Raw genomic sequence first — 22,305 nt, 5'->3', positions numbered from 1 at the left:
CCGTCCCAGTTTTCAGTGACCGAGCAGAAAGTGTCCCTTCAGCCTACTGATGGAGGAACCAGAGAACAGGAGAAGCTAGCTTTGGGGAAGGCTTGCTAGGGGGCTTTGTGGTCAATTCCCCCATCCATGTACCTATCACCTGGCTCTTCCCAGCCCCCACCCTCATGAGGTACTGTCGGAGTGCACCATGATTAAATGAGAAATTTTCAGTGTCTGGGCTCTGGTATAGCCTGAGCTACTCCTATAAGCCTTATTTCAAACCTGCCTTTCTCTTACTGGATTGAGGTGATCTGAGAGACCCTCATGGAGAAGCAGATCCAGAGTCATTAGCTGCAACAACTGTCATAGCTATGACTATTATTGTTATTCTTCTTCCCATGACAAACTTGCTCTGGGGGCTCTCTAAGCACCAGGCCCTGCTATGGGTGCCAGGGTTAACATGAGCCACCAATCCCTTGAAATAAACCAAGAGTCCATGTGAGTTACGGCACAAACCGCACTGCCCGGTGGGAAATCCACCACAGCCCACTGGTGTGAGCGTGACATTTGCAGGAGCCATATAAGAAAAGTAAAAAGAAATGGCGACATTCATTTCAATAGTATCTTTCACGTTATCTAAGGTATCCCAAATAGCATTTTGATGTGGCATCAATATTAAAGATTAACAAAGATGGCATCTACAGAGTTTGGGGGGCTGGTGGGAGGGGGTCAAAGCGTTAAAAATCCGGTGTGCATTTCATGCTCAGAGCCTGTCTCCATGGGGCCAGTGCTCAGCAGCTACCTGTGGCCTGGCTGACTGTCTTGGGAAGTTGGTACAGTACATGTTCAGTGCCATGCAGTCCACTCAGTGTCACCCTGTAGTATATGCAAAGCTGGCAGGGGCCACCATGCTGATACTTTGACCTCTGTCTTGCAGGCCAGGTGAACCGACTACCTTTCTTCACCAATCACTTCTTTGACACGTACCTGCTCATCAGTGAAGACACACCTGTGGGTGAGTTGGTCCCTGGACCGGTGGGAGTTCGGGTAGCATGGGGTGATTTACCTTTTGTAAGTGGAAAGGATCTTGGGGGTTGAGACCACCTTCAGCCTGCGCTGGAATCTGTCTATGGTATTCGTCTACCTTTTGTTTGGATGCCTGTAGGGACAGGACCCTCACTATCCCTCATGGCAGCCCTTTCAAGCTGAGGGATCTTCTCAACAGCATGGTTTCCCACTGCCCCCAGTGCTGGTTTCCAGCCGGGACTAATTTTATCCTGTAGAAAACCTCGTGTTTCTCTTCTGCTCCAAGTCTTTGTGGAAATTTGAAGATGGCTGCCAGTGTGGTGTTGTCTTTGTACTTTCTCAGTGACGCCATAACTTTCTGTAATGAGCTCGCTAGGTTTTATCGTTAGATGTTGGTGACTGAGTATCCAATGCTTCTCTGATCCAGTTACCTCATCACAGGGCTGCTGTGGCGGCTTCCTGGCACGGCTCTAATAACGGTAGCTTGAGGTCTGTGCTTACAGCTCCGAGGTCCCAGCTCAGCTCCAGAAACCAAAATCCAGTGAATGAGCTAGGATTGTGGGTACTCGTCAGTAGCCATGCCAGTGACGGTCAAAGGCTTAGCCCCGTGTATATGTGTGTGTGTGTGTGTGTGTATTATCTATGAGTCCCTTAAGGGTCCTGCTGAGTTGCTTGCTCTCCTCAGGATTAGGTTGGGGAAGGTTGCAGTCTTTGGATCCGTCACACGTTGTATTATTTTGAGGGTTTATCCGTGTGGCATGTCCCTCATGCAGTTCTGGAATGGGGCTGTGTCTTAGTTAGGGTCACTGTTGCTGTGATGAAACACCATAACCAAAGCAACTTGGGGAGGAAAGGGTTTATTTGGCTTACATGTTCACAGCAGAGCTCAACATTTAAGGAAGTCAGGACAGGAACTCAAGCAGAGCATGAATCTGGAGGCAGGAGCTGATGCAGAAGCCATGGCAGGAGCTCACTGGCTTGCTCCCCACGGCTTGCTCAGCCTGCTTATAGAACCCAGGACCATTAGCTCAGGGATGGCCCGACCCACAGCGGGCTGGGCCCTCCCCAACAATCGCTAATTAAGAAAATGCCCTACAGCTGGATCTTATGGAGACATTTCCTCAATTGAGGCTCCTTTTCCCAGATGACTTTAGCTTGTGTCAGGTTGACATAAAACTAGCCAGCACAGGCTGGTATGAACAAGGCCTAGAACCTGTGTACAGACTCGGCACATTCAGGCTTTTGACATGGCCAAAGTGACCTCATCACCACAGAGTTCATGCCTCCAGAACCATGTGATGGAGTCGCTTTACAATCTTGTGCTGAGTTACATCCATAGCTCTTCTCAGTTGCACATGACCTCATAGGGACCATAGCTGCAGATTGGACACATGTCTGGCAGCAAATGCATGAGTGGCCCGCCCTGTGAGAATCACCCTTAGGACTTCTGCTCCCTTCCATCCCTGTCATTCCTCCTTGTGTCAGAGATACCTGGGCGGTTGCCTCTATGCCATCCCTGAATGCTGTGGCCACAGAAGGATGTCAGGCAGATGGATGAAGAAATTGGGGCCCTGGGTGGACAGGGTCTATCCCCCAGGGTGATGAGAGGGAGGGGGACAGAAGCGGGAGGAGCTGTCCCTCCCTTGCCTACCATTTCCGAAGCTGGCTTTTGAACCTGCTCATGTCATCCCACCCATATGGGGCAGCCCCCTGTGGTAGAGGGTGTGCATTGACACAGTTGACAGCAGAGGCATTGGTGTGTCCAGCTACTGACTGACTGGTGCTGCCCGGAAGGGACAATGGGCTTCCTAAGGGAACAGGGTTGGCTGCATCCTGCCTGTTACTCCAGGTCCATGCTCATTTAGCATGGCCAGAGGCTCGCTGTGCAAGGAAGGTAAGAGTGGGCACAGCTTGGCCAGCTCTGGTTGTGAGGGGTCTGAGGCTAGAGGCCCACCAGAAGCCATCCAGTGGGCCCGGATCCTGTTACCTTTGGCTGCAGCCCTGGCTTGTTCTCTGCTAAGGCCAGCGTGGATCAGCTCCTGGGAGCTACACCCAAGCACTGAAGCCCTTCCAAGGCGGCCACAGCAGACTTGGCTGCCTAGTGCTACGGAATTGATCTTGGCTCCATCTGAGGCGCTGAGGGACACCTCTGCCTCTTTCTCTTGGGAAGGGGCCCAGCAACTTTCTGGCTTTTCCCCTTTCTTTTGCATAAGGATCCGGACAGGAGGGCTCTAAACCTAGAAGTCAGAAGCCAAGGTTTTGTTTCTTACTGTGTGACCTTGGACACTGAGGCACAGTCCTCTGGTTCTCTATTTCTTACCTTGTCAGTGAGAGGATATTGCAAAAGTGTGTCTAATCAGCTGTGGTCCGGGCAGCCTGGCCGTGCTTGTTTCTAGGTTCTCTGATGATGCTGTTCTGGAGTCTCTTGTGGAGTTTTGGTACTCATATGGCCCTGGGCTGTTCACAGGGTAGATGTTGGCGTCCCTGTGGATGTAGCAGGCATGTGTGTTCAGGGGCCTGGCCCTTGCCTTCTTTATGGAAGGGGAAGCATCCCAGGGGCCTGACTTTAAGGACTGGCCACTTTTACCCACCTCCTTTCTCAATACGTATGCCAGCCTGAATATTGGTGATGAGGAATTTGCCTGAAACACCATAACCCCAAAGCTTCCATACTTGGAATATCATCTCTGGAGGTAAAACTCTCTATGGCCCAGTGATGGTGACTGGGGTTGCCTACCGGCCAGTAGCTTACAAAAGACACTGCTAAACACCAGAAGAGGTTGGCTCTGGTATGTAGGACAATGCCAGAGCCCAAGCCAGTCAGCTCACCCACTGCCAGAGCTTGAGACAGCTGGGCTGGCATTTCCTTGGGCTATGCTATGTGGCTTTGGCTTGGAGCCCTGGTGATGGGGCTTTGTGATGCTATGACATTCCTCCATGGGAGAATTTAGGACCAAAATCTCTTTCCTGATATTGACATGAAACATGCCTCCCTAGAACCTTTGACCACTTATCTGATTCTGTCTGCTGGAGCCTTCAAGAGACAATGATAACGGGGTGTACACGACATAGGTAGAATTTGTTCTTGTAACAGCCACACTTAATCTCAAGGCAGTGCCCTGAGTGTCTTTATGTATCAATTCATTAAAAACAAACCTTTAGGGTAGCAGAGGTAGGGTTTGGCAAAGAGCTCTTTGCTCCCGTAGTGTCTGGGAAGGCAAGCTCCAGGGTTAGAGACAGACCTGCTTCCTGCCGGGCATTTTACCCTTTGGTGTCAATTTTCAGTGGCATGTGGTAGGGGACTGGGATGGGAGGGTGGAGTGTGGAGGACGCGTGCTATTATTGCTGTCTCTGCCATTCTGGGATCCCATTCCGTCTGCTTGATTGTCTTTTCGAAGACCGTCTCCTAGCCAGAGAAGACAGGAGTCAAATGATGTCATTGAATAGATTGGCTTCAGGACAGGAACTCACACAGGGCAGGAACCTGGAAGCAGGAGCTGATGCAGAGTCCATGGAGGGATGCTACTTACTGGCTTGCTTCCCCTGGCTTGCTCAGCTTGCTTTCTTATAGAACCCAAGACTACAAGCCCAGGGCTGGCACCACCTAAAATGAGCCCGGCCCTCCCCCCCTTGATCACTAATTGAGAAAATGCCTTATGGCTGGATCGCATGGAGGCCTTTCCTAAACCAAAGCTCCTTTCTCTGTGCTAACTCCAGCTTGTGTCAAGTTGTCACACAAAACCAGCCAGTACATCCTCTGTGTGTGTGTGTCCTGTTGTAGACGTGAACATCAGTTTCAGGAAGCAGCCTAGTTCAGAGGGACCAGGGCAAGGGCAGATCTATGGCTCCATGTCTAGTCAGGCTGGTGAACGTCACACATACCTGGACTGCCTGTGGGCCATGAATAGCCATCGGGTACCTGTAGCATGGATGGCTGCTCAATTCAGCTTCCCTTAAAAGTCTACCAATATGGATGGAGCTAAGATCAACCGTGAGCTGAGTCTGGTGGCATAGGCATGCCGCTCCAGTACTTGGGAAGCCAAGGCAGGAGGGTTATGAATTCAAGGCCAGCTTGGGCTACCTATTGGGACCCTTGCTCGAAGAATAAAATAAATTAGGAGCATCAATACGCTCTATGTGACTGACTGATTTCGTGGCTAATTCTTTGCCCTTGTGAGCCTTTCCCTTCCTCATAGGATGCTCTCCTTTGTCTTAACCTGGTCCCTATCCCTCATCAGCCCCGGCTCTCCATATTGGATGGCTGGAGACTCCGCTCCTGTGTTACTTTTCAAACCCATTTCCCCATGCTTTATTGTCTAGTCTTGGTCTCCTTCCTGGCAGAGTGACGGGCTTTCTCCTGTGCCTGGTTACCCTCTCTGTGACAAGCGTTGTTATTCATTTCTTGGCTTATGGATGTTTCCAGGTAGACAGGGCTAACTCCATGTCCTTGGTCCCTAACCCTGTGTCTCACATATGTCGGAAATGCCTGGTGTCTTCAAGGCTGAGAACCAGCTCCCTCACAGAGCCTCAGGCCATAGCTCCCCTGACACTGGGTGTCAGGAGGGAGGTATTGGTGGTGGCAGAGGTGGTGGTTCAGAGAGTAGGCCCAGGAGAGTTTTTCCCCAGATGGTACAGACGCTAAACGTGCCTGTGCGTTTGAATGGCCCAACCCTGAATGATTTTATCATTCCAGATGCCTGCTGGAGCTGCACGTAGAACATTTGCTAAAAAAAAAAACAAAAACAAAAAAATCCTCTGGGACATAGAACATAGCTAGCCCAGGGAGGGACCTAGCTAGGCATGGAAATATCCAACTACCCAGCTCCTGGTAGGGTTCAGAGGGAGTCCAGCCATATGTATTGGCTTCGAACCTTGGGTCCTGGAGTCCATGATGTCTCCATTCTATAAATGCCCTTGGCCCAAAGCTTTCCAAGGAAGGGGTACAATTGTCTGTCACAGCTCACTTCCCCTCTCCCCACAGACACCTGCTCTTCAGCCATATCCAACTGCTCAGAACCCAGAACGACATAATCTGTCCGATTCCTGAGCTTTGATAGAGACCAGTCCCTCCGCTCAGGTGCAGGTTCCTTTCCCTGCCTGGGAAGTCCCTGCATAAAGTCCAGGTCACCAGTCCTAGAGGGCCCAGCCTGCCCTCTCTTGTAAGCTTTGTTATTAGCTCAGCACCTAGAGACTCCTGTCCCTGTTCTTCATGAGTGACTCCCCACAGGGCTATTAATTTTTTTACATATTAAGATTATTAATACCAGCATTGCGATTAATGGTCGTTTTAGTGTTTGGTGTGGTACGAGATTGTGGAGTGGTGACATTAGCGCTAGCTTATTGACTTCCGGCCTCCCGCAGGCTCTGGTTAAGCACCTTCGATTGCGTGGCCCCTGTGGATCCACCGTGAGCCCCCTCGACGGATGGGCTGTTATCTCTGCTTTGCAGCTCCATAACAGGAGCCTTTCCCCCAGTGTGGGGCCCAGCACGGAGTGGGCTGGGGGTTGCCTGTGAGTGGGAGAATGGATGAGCGAGTGAATGAACGGCCACGGAGCATCTGGCCAACTCCCTTCCCTTGGCTTCTCATCCTTCCATTTGTCACCCGGTTGGATTCACAGGGAGCTGACTTCCCCAGGCAGACCCTCGGCACCCCCAAAGTGTCTTGAGTCACAGCGAAGGTGATAATGCCCACGCTAATCACCTGCGCGAGAAAATTAGTCTTGTCAGGACCCATTAAGGTGGGAGCTCGGGAGGCATTAGGATGGAGTGGGCCCAGGCGGCGCCTGGCACTGCTGCCAGTTGGCACTGATTAATTTTTCTGCAAACTCCATCAATGCCCAGCTGTTTTGTCTGGACCCGGGGAAAGCAATTTTCAGGTGGGCAGACCCTGCTGCATCGGTCTTACACACGGAGGAGCTCAGGCCTGCTTGCCACTCTTGACATCTCCCACGGAGTGGTAGGAGAGGAGCAGGGGATGATGGGACGGCAGGAGGGAGTGGAGGGACCAGACTGTGAGCTGGGCCGTGGGACAGTGGCGAATGAGGCTGAGCCGTGATGGGATATTCTGAGACCGGGTGGGCCTCCGGGACTAGGCTCAATCCCGGTAGTGGAAAGGGGCTCTCCCTGCTCACTGGGCCTCCTCCCAGGCTCTCTAAAGAGGCAGACAAACGTCTCTCAGGAGAGGGAGAGCAGTCACAGGGAGACCATTATTTCTTTTTCCAGCCTTAGGCAGTTTCTGAGGACTGACACAGGTCTTAGTGAAGGCTGTGGATTCTCTCAGTGAGGACCGCTGAGCAGGCTGCTGGGGCTGCGGGGATAGAAGACATGGATCTGAGGGGCTGCTGGGGGTCCTGACTGTTTGAGGGACATTTGACGCCAGCCTGCCTACTGACTATTAGCACAGAGGCAGTGACTCTGTAGGTAACAACAGTCAAGAGACTAGGGTAGGCAGGGTGGAGGGAAAGGTTAGCGTTCTTGCTGATACAAGTTTAAAAGTCACTTATGTCTGGGGGGTGGGGGTGGGTAAGAGCTGGATTCCTCAAGTTCACCCCCATTCTACCTGAGGAATCTGATGAACCCAGGAGCCTCTTTGAAGGACAGTTCTGTAATCATTGATTCAGTAAACACAGTCCCACTTTACAGATGGAAAAAGTGAGGCCTGAACACCAAGTCTCACAAGATTGACAGCAACCACACAGGACTTAGTCTGGGCAGATTCTGGACAGTGTGTCTGTCCAGGCACAACCATCAGAGTGAGTTATCTCACCATTCATGGTCCAGGCAGCCCCACGTTACTGACCAAGCCCACAACGTGTCTAGGGGACACAGAGCCAAAAGAGCAGTGGGGACTAGGGACAGTACCATAGACAGGAACATTTTATTTTACTTTTATTTTTATTCTTTATTTACTTATTTGGGGGTTTGTATTGACATAAGAAACTCAGGCTGGCCTTGAGCTCACAGCTGCTTCGATTTCCAGAATGCTGGGCTTACAGATTTCGGCCACCACGTCTGGCTTCAGAGGACCACTTTAGATCATACTGGTGTGTGGTCTTGGGAGAGCCTGAGATCATTTCATTACCATCAGGAGACCATTATCCCAGGGATGGGAACACCAGCTTAGGTCAACAGCTCTAAATTTACTTATTTATTGATTGATTTCTTGCTGGCCTGGAACTCACTATGTATGCTAGTCTGGCCTCAAACTCACAGAGTTCTGCCTGCCTCTGTCTCCCCACTGGTGGGATTAAAGGCATATACCACTATGCCTGGCTGCCCTTTTTGAATTTTGCCATTATATTAAGCATGGAAGAAAGCTGCTGGAGAAGTTTAGAGAGCTCCTGTCGTCTGGTTTCTCTTGCCATCAACATCTTTCACAAATATGATACAATTATGGAAACCAGGAACATAACATCGCTATGATGCTCTTAACGATAAAGAGTTTACATTCCTCCAGCTTGCCCAGTAAAAGAACATTTCCTCTTTTCCTGCAGGCGATATGATTTATCTTAAATTTGTGCTTTAGCTTTGGTTAATATTTGGGCAAATTGAATCTTACCCCGGAGCCTTGAATGTCTACACACACTCACATACACACACACACACACACACAGAGAGAGAAAGAGAGAGAGAGAGAGAGAGAGAGAGAGAGAGAGAGAGAGAGAGAGAGAGAGAGAATATCCATTCAACAAACTTTTCCTTGAGAATTCTATCTGTTGGGTGCTGTTCCAAGCCCTAAGGCTTGCAACAGACAGACACACATTCATGTCTCAAAGGAGTGAGCTAGGCTAGCCTGGGAAATAGGCAGGAATGGAGAACAAATATCTAGTCTACACGTGTTAATGATAACAGAGTCTTTGATGCAGGCCAGGGTCGGCAGTGGTGCTACCAGCCTGTACTGTGTGTGTCTATCGTACCCCAGCCCCAGAGGCCACGCTGAGCTCCCAGCAGAGGTGTCCCACGGTCACCTACAAAGCTCATGCACAAGAATGACACAATAGAGTTACAAAAAGAAAAAAAATTCACAAAAATAGATCTTACAATGTTTTTAGTATGTTTGCAATTTCATATTGGGCCGTGCTCGTAGCTATCCCTGGACCATAGATTGATAGGGTCTTCCCTTTGTAAAGCATCCTGTAGGGTAGTTTGGAAGCCATTGTCATGGTCAAATAGTCACATTTCAACAATGGAGAAAAAGGCATGAGAGGGGGTCCGGGCTGCAGCCTGCCTTGCCAATGCAAAGAGAATAGTCCCAGGGCAGTGGCAATGCCCTGGGCTGAAGAACCAGCTTCTTAGCACTTGTAGTTTGCAGAAAGAGCTTCAGCACCATTGCTGCTCTGCCCCGGGGGCAGAGGGCCGGAGCAGCGGCAGTGGGGGGGGGGGTCACTCACAGGCTCTTATGGTCAGCAGTAAGAGAGAAAGGAGGTTATGTCCTATCTGTGCAGATCTTGAAACCTAGGAGCCCCCAGATCCTGGGGTCTTTTGACTCCTTGGAGGGTGTCCCTCTTCTTCTGGGAGGTATGAATTTGTTGTAGAGCCTGAGGGAATGTTGGCTTTCCTTTTTCCAAGAACAGCAGAGACCTTCCACAGAGGTGTGGGACAAGATCACTGGCCTCACAGGGACTTCAAGGGTGCAGCTACTCCTAACAGACTCTAGGCCAGCACACCTGGTGGCCACGCTGGCTGTGCACTACCCATTGCTACATGGGGAGGGGGAGAGGGGGGAGTAGGGAGGGGGCAGGTGTTTTGGATGCAGCCGTAATAACACTAATGATACCAGTGATGACCACCTGTCATGTGGGCAGGCTGTGAATGGCACACACTGAACACCTGTGCCAGGCAGTGCTTGGGGGGCAGGGGGAAGGCAAGGGACACAGATCACAGATGACTGGGGAAATAGCAGCTATCTCTTATTACACGGGGCTTTGTCTAGAAATATACAGCTCTGTCGGCTTTGTATAGTGAGCCTAGAATGTCGGCCTCATCTGTTTTGCAGATGAAGAGGCAGAGGCTTAGAGAAGTTAACCTATGCAAGTTTGCCTGGCTTCTGCAGGATGGAGTTGGATTTGTCCCCTGGTGTGGCCAGACCCCCCCCCAGGCCTGTGCACTTAAATGACAGCTCTTAGGTTCTGCATGTGGGCCTAGCCTTGTGGATCCCTGGTTTAGAGCGTGGAAGTCCCTCGCCCCATAAGAAGTATCCAGCTCACACCATGAGCTTTGGAGTGACACTAGTACCCTGAGAAGGGAGGAATTTATTCAGGGCCTCAAACTCAGAGAAACTATCTCAGGAGAGGTGGCACTGAGGGGTTGTGGCAAATATTTGGGGGTTTCTACCCCACCTCAGATCATTCAGTTTGCAAACAAGAGACACAAAACATTTATTTTTGTAATAAGCCATAAAGCACCAAAGCTGGTCAATGGATTTCCCTGTATCTGTTTGTCCTTTCTGGGATAGCACAGAGGATGGCAAGCATTGAAGGACCTTCCTTTGGAGATGGCTTTATTTGTGGCAGCTATTTATTTAGGAGTTTCTACCCACCCTAGATCACTTAGTTCCTAAATAAAAGACACAAACCTTTATATTTATGATAAGTCTTAAAGCACCAGAGCTGGGCAGATATCTATGCTTTATGCTATTTCGTCTACTTCCCAGTCAATGACCCCGAGATATCTCTTCCCGTGTTCCACCTGGGCTGCTCCTACTCCAACTGGCCAGCCTTCATGGTCATGCGTTCACCATCCACAGACCCCCATGACGACTTCTTCCTTCTTTCTTCCTCTCTTTATCTAAGAATCTGGAAATTTCAAATCTCCATTTGGGCTAAAAGGAAGTTCTTGCTGCCCCACGTTGGTTCACCAAAATGAGGGGTTGCCAGGGCCAGGTCACCTGAAGCCACAGGACGGGTACTCAGAAGCCGAGCAGACAGGCTGGTCCCCAACAGGGCCAGTCGGGTGCTAGATAGGAGAACTGGGCCATTGTGATTTTTAAAAAAATACAGTGACTGTTTAGTGCTTGGGTCTCATAGCTAGGTGGCCTGCAGGAAGTCACCAAGAGTGGCAGGACCCCATGCTATTGTGTTTTCCTTAAGAGATGTGGAAACCTGTGAGGTGCCCATAGCCCCTCAGCCAATAGCAGGAGTTGGGGGTCTTTTCTGTTGCCCAGCAGGATTGGTAGGACCCTCTCTGAGCCTGTCACCCAGGAATGAGCCACTTACCCAGTGGCTGAATAAGTAAGTGTAAGACCACTCCCTCAGAGAGAGCCCTGCACAGACTGGCTCTATCCATGGAGTGATGTGAACTTAGGGAATTCTGCTTCCTGGGCCATCAGGCCTTCGGACCCTTGGGAGATGTATGTCCTTGTTGGTGACGCCCCTGAGCCAGCCACACTTTTGCATAATGGCCCAAGGGAGAGAAGGTTCGTTAGGCTCCCGGCCTTGGGTCTCTCTTTGGGTCTGAGGGCTGGAGACAAGCCTGGCTATCAGGGTGAGAATGAGCTGAGCTTGCAGAGGGCCAGGAACACTCGGGCTCCAGGGAGCTGGCGGAGGTATAATTTACAGGAGCTGAAACCCTCCAGCTGGCCGCTGAGACCAGGCTGGCAGAGCCGACTTTGAACTTGTCATCACTGTTCTCATCCCTATGGTGCTTTATGAGCCTCTGGGGACATGTGCCTTACAGTCAGTCCTTGACCAGGAACAGGCCAGTGCCCAGGAAAGCTGTCCCCAAAGGTCTTTACCTGATGCCTTTGCTCTCTTCTCCTTCTGGACCTGAGCACTGTATACCAAACCTCAGAAGTGGAGGTTTGGGGCCTGGATTCGAATCCCAGCTCTACTTCTTATTAGCTGTGTGACTACACGCAAGGCTCTTACCCTCTCTGAGCCTCATTTTCCCCATCTGAAAATGGGAAGGATTGCACTTGCTTGGGTAGGTTCTCGGTGGACTTAGAAGGAGCTTTGGGACTGCAATTGCTATATGGAGTGGGTTCTGCTGAGAGATTTAGCTCCAGAGCCCCCTCCCCCACAGTGTGTCTTCAGCAAAGACGGATTGTGCCACCATGTATCTAACTTCTCTCTGATTCAGTTTATTCTCTTAGAAAGTGTGGGTCAGGCTGGAGAGTTGGCTCAGCGGTTAAGAGCACTGACTGTTCTTCCAGAGGTCCTGAGTTCAATTCCCAGCAACCACATGGTGGCTCACAACCATCTGTAATGGGATCCGATGCCCTCTTCTGGTGTGTCTGAAGACAGCTACAGTGTACTCATGTACATACAATAAGTAAATCTTTTTTTTTTTTTTTAAAAGAAAGTGTGGGTCATGATTCTACTGCGTCTCCTCTTAGATACCTGGAAGGCTTTGGCACATAGGAAGGACCTATATGGAATAACACCCATTAATACTGCCTTCTTTGTTGGTCACTTCTTTCCCAAGTGAGTCACAGCTGCAGGCAGGAATGATAGCTTGAGGCCAAAGCCCTCTGGTTTGGCTTCATGTATGATTCTTCCAAGGGACGTTTTCACAGCTGAGAGAGGCCTGGGGCTTCTGGTAAGACCAGGAAAGCCCTCGAAAGATCTGGTATCTGTCGCACTGAGGGGCAGTTTTGTGTCTCCTCCAGCATCGAGACCCACCTCCAGCCTCATCCCTCCTCACCTTTGACCCCTGCCTCACCATTTGCTGTCTCCACAGCTCCCAGTTCCCCTGTGTCCCTCTTCACAGGACAGCTGTGGAGACCCATCCTGGAATCTGCCCTGAGGACCTTGGTGATCTTTGTTACCTGCCCCTCCTTGGGGACAGAGGTCACCGCCCTTCTCCCTCCTAGCCATGTCCAGCCTCTGTGCTAAGGACCTTTGCCATGCCTTGCTCATTCTGTCCTCACAACACTCTGTAGAAAAAGTGATGATGAGCCCACATTATCTATGAGGAAACAGGCTAGAACGCTTGTCAGCTCTGCAAACCAGTGAGTGACCTAGCTAGACACAGGCCAACTCTCTCTCCCTACCTGGCTGCCTCTCTACAGTCTTTGGTAGAGGTTAGAGTGGGCATAGAGGATGCCCCAGCACCCTTGGAGCAAGGCACACACCCTGCCCCTGGCTATGGTCTCTTTCTCTCCCACCTTTATGCCACAGTAGACAAAGGTGACAAAGGCCTCAAGTCTTGGTCCCCTCTGCTTTTGGTAGATGAGAGGCCTGCCTCATGTCACACAGTCCTGCCTGGGATTCTTTCCCTGGGCTACTGAGCAGCTGGACTATGTGCAGGGGACGGAGTCCATCTCCTTTGACAAGTGGGTCTGCTCTTGGACGGGTAATTCAAGATGCGTGCATGGTGTTGATGCATGAGGTGGGGCGGGTGTTCGGTACGGCATCAGGTCTATTCTTCTATGCCTGTGTGAGCTCTTGAGAAAAACTGCGCTGTGAATAACTCAGGCTTGACAGACAGAGAACATCTGTCTCCTGTGGTCTCTGGTCGGCAGAACCAGTGAGGCCTGTGGACCCTGCTTGTATGACCCGGGTCCGGCAAGTTGCTGCTAGCCCCCATAAATGTGACAGCTGCTCCACCCTGCTCCTTCCAGTCAACTGTGCTGTCCTAAAAGTAAGGTAGAGCAACAATGGCTCTGGCCTCTGCTGTCATGGAGTGAGCAGGCCAGAGCCTGCAGATATATTTGTGGTTTCTGATACTGTCCACCCTGGTTGGACAGCCCAGCCCCATTGCTAAGGAGGCTAGCTCTGCAGTTTGGTGAATTCGGACGATCAGAGAGTCTGACGTGCAGAGACTCAGGGTACTGTTGGGGAGGTTACACATGAAGGCAGGGAAGCAAAGCCAGCTCAGCCATGGTCACCTGACTAGTCTCTACCACAGCTCCCGAACCCTGCAGCCTACTGCAATCTAGGGACTGTCCGGGTAGAGGCAGGGAAGAGAGAAAAAGCTGTGACCTCACTGAGGGCAGGAGCTGTCGCAGCAAATGCTAAGCATGCATGGCTTCTTTTGATGCCCAGAATCCCTGTCAACAGGCATGGGTGTAGCCTATAGTGAGGCCGGTACTGTGAGCTCTGACCTCAAAAGTCTGAGCAAACGCAAGAGCACACCCATCCAGCCTGCCACAGACTTTTGCTCAATGCCTCTTCTGGGGATGAGGTGTGTGGAGAGGGAATAGCCCAAAGACACAGGAACATGGTACAGGTGGTAGAGCCTCTCACAGCGTGGCTCCAGAGACAGTGCAGAGACCCTAGGGGGACAGTGGTGGGATTAAAGCAGCCTCCTGCCATCCGTGGCAGTCCAGGTCCCCTCCTTGACCCATTCACTTTCCCGTGTCTCATCACAGGACAGAATGTGATCTGGGGCTGAAAGTTCCCCTTGCTGTGGCATTTCCAATATGGCTGGTTCCCATCCTTTGGTCCTGAGAAAGCCCATATGGAGTTCCTGCCAGCTCAGGGGGGACCTGGCAGTCTCACCACCAGAATGAGGGCTTCAGTCTGAAGTACTAGTTTCTTTCCTGCTGTGTGCCCTTGCAATGGCTCCCTCAGTTTCCCTGTCTTGTAATCTAGGCATAGCAGGCCTCTGTCACTGCATGCCTTGCTTGTTCCCAGTAGGTCTGACACTAGAGGAGGCTTACAACTCCCCTCTTTCCACCTGTAGAGATTGTCAGTCCTGACCTATAACCTCTAGTTTTTTTACTTAGAAGCTCAGGGTGGGGAGTGGTCAGAGAACCGTTTATTTTTAGCACACTCTTAGCTAATGCTGTACTGTGAGGAGGGGGTGAAGGCCCCACCTGAGACGGCTGTGTTGGCTATGATGTACCCCAGAGAGGCAGCATCCTGCATTGTCCACTCTGGGTGATTCAGCCCTGGGCAAGAGCTAGCCTTAGAGCAATGGTTCTCAACCTGTGGGTCGCGACCCCTCTGGAAGTTCAACCAAGCATTTCACAGGGATCCCCTGAGACCATCAGAAAACGCAGCTGTTTACATTACAATTCACAGCGGTAATAAAATTACAATTGCGAAGTGGCTGGGAATCATCACCACAGTGTGAGGAACTTTATTAACGAGTTGCAGCATTAGGAAGGTTGAGAACCACTGTCTTGGAGCATGGTGTTGAACCCCTGAGGCCTATCTTCCTGTCTTGCAAGCCTCCTGATTGGGACACAGGTCATGCTCATTTTACCTCAGCTGGAATCCCTCCTAGGTACCAGGCATGTCGGTGAGGAAGGATGCTGGAGAGAGGACTTTACTTCGGACCAGCACCACCCCCCAGCCCCGCCTCTCGTGTTTACAGAGTGGTCACACCACAGTCCATAATCACTCCTGACAGTCTTCATTAAAAGCACAGGGACAATTAATAGCCAATTAAGGTACAGAGAGCTGCTTCCTTCTCCAGGTGCCCCCTCACTGACATTTGTCACCGAGGGTGTCCCAAGGAATCTGTGGGTCCTGTGGAAGTGGGATGTCACGGAGGGGGTGGTGGCTTCTGAGGCTGGGGACCCCCATCCTCCATGGGTGCAGCTCCTGGCTGAGCACTCTGTGGTGTGTTCAGCCACAGGCTACGGAGTTAGTACTTGAGCCTGGTTGTTCCCCTAGGGAGCATTTACTTCGCTCTCAGAGCATCGGTCTTCCTGTACAGCGGGGCTGGTTAGTGTAGTTCGCAGACTGTTACAATGTCGTCGTGAAATAATGTTACGTGTTGGGTGGCTGGGATGGTCATTCCCATCTCAGCTGGGGATGCCCCTTTCTCCCATGCAGCACGCTGCTACAGACCGGAAGCACTGCTACAGACCGGAAGCACTGCTACAGACCGGAAGCACTGCTACAGACCGGAAGCCCAGCAGCCGGCAACCACACCAGGGCTTCCCAGGCCTTATGCAGCCTCTTACTTTTTTATTTGTTTCCATTAATTTATATATTCATTTTATATCCTAATCAATGCTCCCCCTTCCCATCGCCCCCAAACACAATCGCCCCCTCCCCCACACATCAAGTCTCTGTGGGGCTAGGCACATCCTCTTCTGGACGCCAGATAAGGCAGCTCAGTTAGGAGAACAGATTTCACAGTTAGGTAACAGCCTTAGGGACAGCCCCTGCTCCAGTTGTTGGGGGACCCACATGAAGACAGAGCTGCATATCTGCTATGTATGTGCCGTGGGCCTTGGCCCAGCCCTTGTATGCTCTTCGGTTGGTGATTCAGCCTTTATGAGCTCCCAAGGGTCCAAGTTACTCTGTTGGTCTTCCTGTGGAGTTCCTATTCCCTTCGGAGCTCTCAATCCTACCCCCAATTCTTCAATAAGAGTCCCCAAGCTCTGTCCAGTGTTAGGCTGTGGGTCTCATGTAACATCTTACATTCTCTGGAAGAGGTGATGGAAGGTGAGGTGTCTGTGTGTGTGTAGGCTCTTCTAGATAAGGCCTCTGACCTCAGAAAGCCAGGAACCCAGGGCAAAAAGCCTCTTTGGAGAATGAAGTTGCCCACCGCTGACTCCACAGAAGATGCAAATGGTCTTAGTTGGAGGCTGTGCGCACTCTTAGCTCGCATCTGCATGGTGGGCTGGAGAAATCAGGCAGCAGAGTGGCATTGTCGTTCAGCCCCCAAATGTCAATATCTGGGTCTGGTTGGGAGGTAGCATGTTCTGAAATTAGATCAGGAGCTGTATAGAAAAGCCAGCTTGCCTGGGACCCCCGACGGGGCTTATCCCTGCCTCAGCCTGGTGCCCTCATTCAGGGTGCTGACATATGGACGGTGACACGTGACATCCGACACATGCCCAACACAGATCCGGGCACACCGTCAAGGCTTCAACTCTCAGCTCCTCTGCTCCCTACCCACTTCCTGGCAGGAAATGACACCTTTTTCCTCTCCTGAAATCATATTCTGCCTAGTTCCGTACTCATTAAAGGGATGTGGGGGAATGGATGCAGGCCTACCCCCTGCCGCCCTGCCCTCTCACCCAGGCAGGCTCTCTCTTCTCGGCATATGTGTGTGTGGCTGAGAGTGAGGAGAGGGTGGAAGGTTTGTGCCGGCTGAAGGAGAGACCTGCTCTCACCTCCCTCTCCACACCTCTTTCCCCTGCCATAGATTTAGATACTAACTACCTGTGACCAAATGGCAGGAAGGGTGTCTGCAAGTGAGGACCCTCAAGGCCACATGCACCTTAATCTTAGCTGCCCTGTTTTGCCTGAGCTGCGCCTGCCGACTCCCCATTCTCTGTCTCTTTAGTCAAAGCAGCGATCTGTCAGACAGAGACCAGTGACCCTTCAGGTGGGTCTTTATGTTCCGGTGAGCAGGTGAGGAACAATAGACCTGCTGCTGTCGTAGATCTGCTGACTGTGGAAGCAACCTACCTGTGGGATGGCCTACCCATGTAAGCAACTGGGACCTGGAGGGTCAGATGGCCATATTCCCACTAGAGCTGTTTTATTGTCTGGGTGCTCAGGCTCTGGAGACCCCCAGATGTCTGTGATAAGTACTAGTCTCATGGAAACATAATTCTGTCCCAGCCCTGCTGTGCCAGGATCTTCTAAGTCTCCCCTGGGTAGTACTGAGTGGACCGAAAGCTTGGAGTTAAGAGAGAGCAGAGCGTTTGGTAGTGCGGGGCAATGGGCATCTCTCATGGGTGAGTGACTCATGGTTGGCCTGGCTGTGAGTACTCATGTGTCTCTCCCTGGTGGCAGCTTGCTCCTCTCAGCTGTTAAAATAAAAAGGAATGATAGAAAAAGTCGTCCTTTAAAGCCTCCTTGTATTCTAGCACTCCTGAACTCAAATCCCCTTTCTTCCAGTCTTTCTGTGTCCTGTAGAGTTACAGGAGCTGTCATGATGGAGGTTACTGTGTCTTAGGGTTTCTATTCCTGCACAAAACATCATGACCAAGAACCAAGTTGGGGAGGAAAGGGTTTATTCAGCTTACACTTCCACAATGCTGTCCATCACCAAAGGAAGTCAGGACTGGAACTCAAGCAGGTCAGGAAGCAGGAGCTGATGCAGAGGCCATGGAGGGATGCTACTTACTGGCTTGTTCAGCTTGCTCTCTTATAGAACCCAGGACCACCAGCCCAATGATGGCTCCACCCACAATGGGCCCTCCCCATCAATCACTAATTGAGAAAATGCCTTACAGCTGGATCTCATGGAGGCATTTCCTAAACAGAAGCTCCTTTCTCTGTGCTAACTCCAGCTTGTGTCAAGTTGACACACGGAACCAGCCAGTACAGTTTTCTTGTTTCAGTAAAATGTCTGACCAAAGCAATTTAAGGAAGGAAGAATTTATTCTGGTCCAGAGTTTGCAGAAATATAGTCTATCACGGCAGGCAGAAACGATGGCAGGAACCCAAGGCAGCTGGTCACATTGTGTCCACAGTCAGGAGGCAGAGAGAGAGGAATGGACAGTGTTCAGCTAAATTATCCTTTCTACTTAGTGGGGATCCCACCCCGCTGGATGGTGCCAGCCACACTCAGGGTGACTGCTACCACTTTAATTAACCCAGTCTAGAAACTCCGTGTCAGCACCCCCGGAGGTTTATCTTCTAGGTGATTTAAAATCCTATTAAGTTGACATCAGTACTAACCATCTCTGTTACATAGGCATCAAGCCTTTTGGTCTCCCTTTTCACCAAACCCTTGTAACCCCTGTGCTTGTGGCTGCCAGGGTTGGTCTCTGTGTCATTGGCATGAGAAACTTTGAGCATGCAGGGACAGTGCAACCCTGCACTGTGCCAATCTGTTCTCCCTATTGCAAGGATGTCTCAGATAATCACATTGTGTGAAAACAGGTTTATTTTAAGGTATTTATTTATTTACTCATTTTTCTGTGTATGGGCATTTTGCCTGCACCCATGGCTGTGCATCATGTGCATGCAGTATCCTTGGAAGCCAGAAGAGGGCGTCATATACACTGGAACTTAAGTTACTGGATATCACAAGCTGGCATGAGGTACTGAGAATCAAACCCAAGTCCTCTGGAAGAGCAGTCGGTGTTCTTAACCACTGAGCCAACTCCACAGCCTCCCAAAGCAGGTTTCTTTTGACTCATAACAGCCTGGGCAGTTCCACATCACGATCAGTTGCCTCTGTGATCTGTGGTGAGGCAGCATGTCACTGTCAGAGACACATACTCATCTCCTGTTCAGAGAATGGTAGAGAAAAGAAAAGGGCTTGGGGTTCTGTATTTCCCATGAGGACGTACCCCTGTGATGACTTCTTGAAATTTCCGCACTTCCTAATAGCTCTGCATGCTGGAGACCACGCCTCTGACATGTGTACCTTTGAGGAAAGTTCCTGATTGAAACTACAGCAAGTAGCTGCTGCCGGCCACGTGTGATCATTTAGAAGCAAATGGATCACAGTGAAATAAAAAACCCAGAAAATCCACTTTCTTGTTTCCACTGGCCACCTTTCAAGTTCTCGGTCACCGCTCTTGGGTCCTGTGGCAACTGTGTCCGACAGTGGACACACGGTGTTTCCATTACCACAGACACTTGGGCATGGAGTGTCTGGTTTGGAAATAAGAGCCTGAAACTTGGCAGTATGCCAGAGTCACCCATCTGGGGGACAGTTGACCCTTGCAGGAACACCCAGGCCCTGGCTACTGCTCTCTGGCCCTGACTGTCCTCCCTCTGGCCCTAAAGACAAAAAATAAAATAAAAAAAATAAAAATTAAAAAAAATTGTACTAGTGGTGTGGGAAGAGGCAACGGAGCCTGGATATGACCAAGAGGCTGAGGGAGCGATGAAGGCAGAGGGCCTGGAGCCAGCGACCCCCAGCCAGTGGGTCAGGGCAGCCATGGGTGAGGTGCTCACCCAAGGCAGTCCTGCTGGCTGTGATTTTTTTTTTTTTTACAGCTGTTTACCTGATGTTCTGTCCAGGAATGAAATAACTTTCCCCACAGCCACTATGAATTTTCTGCTGCCCCAGGAAAGGGAGCCGCTGTGATGGGAACATTGTCTGCAATCCTGTCAGGTAGCCACCGTGAGTGACAGGCGGAGGAAGCAAGCCGCTGAAAGCCATTACCCTCGCACTTCAGTGCGGTTGGAAAAATAGTCATAAATTAGTGCCGGGTGCTGAACGAGGGGAGAGGAAAAAACACAAAAAGGAAAAAAAAAAACCCACCTCCTTGAAAGTCATCGTTTTTCTCCTGAGGGTGGAGGAGCAGAGCTCACAAGAGGTGGCGGGTAGATGCGGCACCTAGCCTTGCCTGTTGGCCGGTTTGGCCATATTGGCAGATGGAAGCAAAGCCAGAGAGATGGTCTGGGAAGAGCAGAGGGCCACCCTCTGAAGAGGAAGCATTCACCTTTATGACACCCATTTAAAGCACCTGAGCCTGAGAAGGCTGCACATGGGCCTGTGTGTGTGTGTGTGTGTGTGTATACACACATATGTGAGTGTACATACCCTCGGGGCTGCCGACCACTATGGAGGCTACTAGTTATGATGAGGCAGAAATTAAAGGGAGGAAAAGGCGATCGCTGTGGGATGCCCCTTATTTATAGGCCACAGGCTCCAGATGCTCAAAGAAGCCATGAATAGGGGCCAGACATAAGGCAGACAGATCCAGGCTCCTTTGGAATTCTCAGAGCTAAGGGTGAAGGGTAGGCTAGACCTGGACTGTGATAAGCACCTACCTAGGTTCAGCATGTTAAGCATGCAGACAAAATGGTGTGAACTTGAACCACAACAGTCTGTAGGTGAACCCTATAGTTGTTAGACCTGAAAGAAATCTGTCTAGACCAGATGGCTGGGTCCCATCCTGGGGATCTGGGGAGTTCAGTTGTAGCAGGCATTGGGTGGTATGTATTTCTATTGTGGTCTGGGTGGTGTTGATGCTGTCGGTCTGAAGACTCCACATTCAGAACTAATGGTGGTGCAGCTTAGACTGTACTTCAGTTCCTGTGAGGCTAGGCAGGTAGGGCATACAGCATGGTGGCTGACTGGAGGGGCCGTAAGACTCTCTTCCACCTGCCTGCAGTGTGTCGTTAGGCTAGGGACATAGCCTCTCTGTGCTTGTCCTTCCTCTTCTGGGAATTGGGAGAGGAGGGTGATGTATGCCCAGGGCCAGAGGGGACACTTGACATGCTTAATCAACAAAGCTTAGAAGAGGTGGCTTCGGTGTCTGGGCTGCTGTGGTTATCTCCACCTTGCAGGTGAATGAACTGAGCTTTAGCGGTCACGCTGCACATTCGGGCTTCACTTCAGACCCTGCCCCCAACCCTGAAGCTCATCAATCCCTCTTTACTTGGGTCTTGCTTAGACCTGTGTCCTGTCTCAGTGGTAAGCACCTTTCCCTTTCTGGTGGTGTGTGTGAGTTGGGGGTAAGCCTTCTTTCTCTCCTCTCAGTAAAAGAAGTGGGGTAGAACAAGTCCTGTAGGTCACCCTGACCCTTATCCTCTCCCACTTCTCACTCCCCCAGCTCTGCAGTGAAGCCCAGGCTACCACCTGCTCCTGGGGCTATGCTACTTTAAAGCCAAGCTTGAGGTTTATCTGGAGTGGCCAGGATGGGGGAGAAAAGCCGGGAAGCCGGCTAACCATGTGCACACATGGAGATACAGGGGCCTGTGCACAGGAAACATCCACATCCACATAGACTCTTGTGCACACCCTGCTTACTCAGTGCCTCTGGAACCCTACTGTCTTTCTGTGGCCCTTTGCAAAGGGTGGGCTTCCTGGACAGTGAAGGCAGCATAGTCACTATGATAAGCTGAAGGGTTCTGGTCCCCAAGATGCTAGTTCTCCATGTCTGGATGATTCTATAGGCAGGAGTCTGGCAGGTTCTCTACCTTGGTAATACACATCTTGGGTCTGGGCTGTGTTTCCGTCAGAGATCTTGAGAATCCCCTGGGATGGTCTGAGTGGACATGGTTAATGTATTGGTGTTCTGCTCCATTCCTGAATCCCCACTAGGTTCTGGACATCTCACTTTTCAGCTAACTTGGCTACCCAGGCTGGATGTGGGCTGCAATGTGGCAAGCTAAGAAGTGTAAGGTGGGAACAGGAAGAGGGACCCTCAGGGCAAGGAACTAGTGGAGATAGTAGAATACAGCAGTTGGACCACTTACAATAAGGCTAAAAACCAGGGTATAAGGCTCCTGGCCCAGCTGCCAACCAATTCTAACTTCCTCTCCTGCTTGCTCTGCCTGGCCTTGCTCAGTGTAGGGTCTTTACACTTGCTAGTCCTTCTGCCTGGGACTTTCTTCTGGAGTCTTTGCAGAGAATTCACCCCCCCTGTATCCCTCTATGAACTTTAGAGAGCAGGGAACTTCTCTTTGCCATTCTTTGATCCATGTGCCCAGCCAAGGGCTTGGCATACAAGAGGCTTTCTTAATAGATATTTATCAAATT

General features: G+C 50.9%; 1 protein-coding gene across 1 annotated transcript in view; it reads left to right on the top strand.

Moving 5' to 3' along the window:
- The window catches only part of Cdh23 (cadherin related 23), a 349,164-nt gene that overhangs the window by 6,983 nt on the left and 319,876 nt on the right, over nucleotides 1-22,305 (top strand). Inside the window, 1 exon segment of the mRNA XM_028776789.1 lies at nucleotides 917-994. Within this exon segment, the coding sequence (XP_028632622.1) occupies nucleotides 917-994 (78 nt within the window).

This window comes from Grammomys surdaster, unplaced genomic scaffold (assembly GCF_004785775.1).
Source record: "Grammomys surdaster isolate TR1022 unplaced genomic scaffold, NIH_TR_1.0 273, whole genome shotgun sequence".
Classification (NCBI taxonomy): Eukaryota; Metazoa; Chordata; class Mammalia; order Rodentia; family Muridae; genus Grammomys; species Grammomys surdaster.
This window is presented reverse-complemented; position numbering and strand designations above follow the sequence as displayed.